Genomic DNA, 4,758 nt, shown 5'->3' on the forward strand with positions numbered 1-4,758 from the left:
GTCCAACGTTTACTCAAATGCAGACGTTGGTGCAACAAAATCTGCTTTTAGTTCATTTATAAAATTGGTTAAATACAGCAAGTGCTTTCAAAGAAAGACTGACTCAAATCATGTCCCTGTTGATGAGAAAAAAAAAAGTAAATTAAGTCAAGCCCAAGAGTATTTGCAAACTGAATGACTGTATTTGAATAAAAGATGCAAAACCCATTTAGTTGTTTTGAATATGCAATGATTTACTTGTCCCTTTCCAACATAAAATCTGATTAATATGTTTAATTAAAATATTGCATGATCATACATACATACATACAAGGAGGTGGACATATCCAGTACATCTATCAGTCATACACTAGACACATTTGGACTTCACTAAAGTGAAGTGGCAAGTAGTGAGCTATTCATGTTATGTCTCCGTTTAATGAAGCGCTTTACATGTAGGGGTCGGCCATTCTGGTATAGCTGGTTAAATTTCCACTTAAAGGACAGGGACTTTTTTTACGTCAGTAGGTAACTTCACATCAGAGACCACAAAAACCACATGCGGGGTTCCCCAAGGGTCCATCTTGGTGCCCCTCCTCTTCAATATCTACATGCTCCGTCTAGCTCAGATCATAAAAAACATCAGCTACCATAACTATGCAGACGACACACAGCTCTACATCACCATGTCAAGTGCTGAGTAAATGTTTGGAAGAAATCAATGCATGGATGTACCAAAATTGACCTTGAACTCATCATCCTTACGTTGAAAAGCTCAAGAGGGGTGAATTTATTTTCTTAAGAAATGTACCCCTTATAGTAATTTCTTAACATTGGATTTTTCTGTGCTAAATAAATATACTGAAATCAACAGGTTGTTTGTAATATTGAGTGACCTCATACTGTTGGAACAAAGACTAATTCATTTAAAGACTTTTTTCACATCTTTAACAGGGGGTTCAAAAATATGGTATATCAACACTATATATATATATCAAACATTAGACATTTCTAATACAAACTCAATATTAGCATAGTTTGAGGGTGTGGTAGAGGTTAAATATAATCTTTAGGATATCTGCTTTGTAATAAACAGGTTTAATTTGAACCTATACTCTAAAATTTGCTCCTTCCATGGAGCAGATGGCAGCTGGAAACAAAAAGCAGTGGTTGAAAGTTTGTCAAAAGCATGTACACTTGGGGTTGAGAGAGAACAGGAAGGCAGAAATGGCAATTGCCTACATACGCGGAAAGTAAAGAGAGCGTAGAGGTGATCGATATATCATGGGACGTCCCCCATTGGGTTCAGATTAAACCAACTAGACCAAATGGAAATCTCAGAGCCATCCATTAAATGTCTTCCGCTAAAACAAGGAATCATTAGGTGTAGGCTCTCTCATTATTTTACTGTAACAACCTCTAGCAATCTGCAGTTTAAGAATGAAGCTCTTTGTTGAGAGAGTATAGACCCAGGAGATCTTTGAGAGATGATGGAGGCTGTGCATGAGCAGCTTTAGACATAAGATAATGTACATTTCAGTTGGCTTTCACAGGAAGAAGTCCATAATTTGAGAAATATCACCTCACCTGTCAAATTTCCTCAAAACTCTTGTCACTTAAACCTGAGCATGACCTACTTAACACAGGAAATTCAAGTAGTAGTGAGTGCGCTAACTAATAACCACAAACTTTCTACCGCTGGTTCATCACTTCCTGCCATCTCTTTGCTTTAAAACCTGTTAAAATATTTTGTTTCCAACGCAGTGTGGTAAAAAAAAAAAAGCAATGTATGCTTTTTTTTTCCCCTCTCGTTAAATACCCTTAAATATTCTTACTCCACAACCAGCAGCACTCCTGATGCAAGAATAAGACATTAATTATCTAGGAAAGGGGTCGGAACAGGGTATTGGGAAAGTATTACTGGCCCTTTAACTTTTTACATTTTGTTACGTCCCAAACACTAACTGTAAGGTATTATATTCAGATTAGATTTGGTAGACCAACTAAAACTAAAGCATTTCTGTGAAGCAGAAAAAAAAATCAAGTAGAGCGCACTATTTTTATTTAGATTTATTTATTTTACAAATAAATACCTAGAAGTACTGTGGCGTGCATTTTTACCAATAGCATGGTTCTTAAAAACAGGATGCAGTGCAATATGTTGCGTTGCATGTAATTCCAAAGCAACTGAGGAACAGATGAGAAACAGGCTGACATCTATCAATGTGGGAAGATATAAAAAGTTATTTCTAAGGCTTTGGGACTATTAACACACCACCAGAAAATCCAGAAGGAGAAAGTTCGGACATAATTTTGAGACTTGAGCTCAGTTGTTATTCAGCAGAAATCCCATCTCTGAATGGCAGATTTAGGCTTAATATAATTTCATTTTACCAACATGTTTCTTCCCACTGGAAGTAGTACCAAAGTATTGGAGTGGTCCAGCCAGTCCAGAGCTTTTCTCTCAAGCTGACCTTCATTCTTCTTTCTCTGACATTGAAGTTCACCACGGCCGATAGCAAATCACACGTGAGTCGTAACAGGTAGGGAAGATGCAAACCACCGTGCATCTGCACACACATGCAAACGCATAAAAGTTTGCATACCAGTAGTCTGAGACGTTCTCAGTTTCAAGCTGCCTGAAACCCACAGCAGTATTCACCCCCCCTTCCTTTCTTTACCCTCATGCTTTTCCCCTTTTGAGAAATGTTGACCACATGACCGCAGCGTTTTTTCTTTTTTTTTTTTCTTTTTTTTTTTTTGCAGGTAGTGTTTTGTCATGGAACCTGTTTCCTGCACATACACATGCATATGAGATGCAGGCCAATAAAAAGGTACTGAGAGAGAAGCAGACCCACAGACATCTCAGCAGGACCTGCAGGCGAGCAACAAGAACAACAACAGAGACAAACAACAGACAACATGGTGATGATGAAGAGCCCCGTCACTCTGGCGACCTGCCTCCTGCTTCTCTCATTTCTCGTTCTTCAGACACAAGCCAGTAAGATTAAATTACTTTCCTTCATCATTCATAACAAACGTGTGCATCAGAGTTGAATTTATATATATATTTAAACCGTATCTTCATGTACAGTATGCTGCTGATTACTAGTGTTCCTGGTGGATTAGTCTGACGATGGAGAAACACAATTTAGTTTTTATTTTTTTTATTTTTTTTCTGCATGCCAAATAGTTTCTTAAAATTTCTGCCATCTTTTTAGACTTTGGTCCAGATGAATGCTGCTTCAAGTTTGTCCCAAAGCTGCCGAAGAGAGGTGTGGTGAGCTTCAGATACACAGACTCCCTGTGTCCCATGAAAGGCGTGCTGTAAGTGTCCTTAGACCCTAATACCTTTACATTAAATACAAATGATTTACTGTTGCTTTTTATGTATTTTATGAAAAATTAAAAAAATAGTTTTCCACTTTTACGTTACTTTTAACAAATCCCCAGAAATTAATTTAACAACAGACATGACTGTTTACTAAGCAAACTTGTTTCCTCATCTTTGTTGCAGTTTTACAATGAAAAATGGTAAAGAGTACTGTGCCGACCCGGATCAGGACTGGGCAAAGGAAATCATCAAAAGCAAGGAAAAGAATCAGACCAAAGGAGTGAGAGACTCCACCACCACCACTACCACAGTGTTCCAGTGATATCTACCCCAACCTGTCAACGCTCGCTGAGCCAAGCTGATGTACTGGTGGAAACATTTACCTTAAGCTCTCTCTACCTGTGCACTGAGAATTTTTTTAAATATATATATATATTTTTCAATAAATGCAAACATCACTGAAATTATTTGTTTGTTGTTGTTTTTTTTGTGGGGGGGGGGGGGGTTGGGATGCATGTCAATTTAAAATAATTACACATTAAAAATCGACGAAACACATGTCACCTGTTTTCATGGCATACAGTGGAAAGGAAAAAGACTGAACTTAGCTTAAACCAACTAAACCTAAGCGTAACAAAAGGCCATCACATACAATTCAATTCAGTAAATTTACGTATTGCTAATTCACAACAAACGTCACACGACGATCAGAACCAACTCATATCCAGAGATATATTTTCAAATCCATCTAATTATTGAAAGCGTTTCAAATAAATTGACACACTTTCCATTTTTATCTAATTCTAAACACTGTGCAGCTGATTTCAGTTCACAATGCCATATGCTAAAGGTTATCTATCTATAAGGAAGGCTAGAGTCACTGACACTGCAGCAATCCCTCATGCTGAGCAAGCATGTGGCAACAGCGGACTCCCTATCCGATGCTAGATGGACCACCTCATAAACCAAACTGCAGGCTTGTTTAATAACAATCGCTGTGATAAAAATGTGATTTATGATACACTTTATGTTCAGAAAGAGTCTAAATCTACCTTTTCATACTCGTTCAAATGATATAAAGCCTCAGAGTTCCTGTGGTTTCTGGTCGTTGAAGGAAGGAAGTTCTTATCTAAGCCACAAAGGTTTGGCTGTGACCTACAAAACAATTTTAAAAGTTACAAAAACTCAAAAACAAACAAACAGGTTGAGCTCTGTGGAAAAAAGTTACATGTAAGATTAATAAGCCCTTTTCCATACTTGGGTGTCGTCATATGTTTGACGACTCTGCATGTGTTTGCAGTTTTTTTGCACCAGGGGTCGCACTTTCGTTTAACACTGCAATGTTTCAAATCAAACATGTTTATATTGGACAGAGTGGACCGGTCATAATTAGATTTTTTTTTTTTTAAATCTCATTTCCAAATGCACTGTCATCAGCAGAAGCT

The 4,758-nt window shown here is 37.6% G+C and overlaps 1 protein-coding gene across 1 annotated transcript; it reads left to right on the top strand.

The window, feature by feature from the left end:
• The first annotated feature begins 2,811 nt into the window (after positions 1–2,811).
• LOC118566112 (C-C motif chemokine 4-like) lies at positions 2,812–3,777 on the top strand. Its single transcript, XM_036147165.1, has 3 exons — positions 2,812–2,980; positions 3,201–3,306; positions 3,497–3,777. Exons 1-3 carry the CDS (start codon positions 2,902–2,904, stop codon positions 3,633–3,635), a joined length of 324 nt encoding a protein of 107 aa, XP_036003058.1. The 5' UTR covers positions 2,812–2,901; the 3' UTR covers positions 3,636–3,777.
• The last annotated feature ends 981 nt before the right edge of the window (positions 3,778–4,758 follow it).

The sequence above is a fragment of the Fundulus heteroclitus genome, chromosome 15, assembly GCF_011125445.2.
Source record: "Fundulus heteroclitus isolate FHET01 chromosome 15, MU-UCD_Fhet_4.1, whole genome shotgun sequence".
Lineage (NCBI taxonomy): Eukaryota > Metazoa > Chordata > Actinopteri > Cyprinodontiformes > Fundulidae > Fundulus > Fundulus heteroclitus.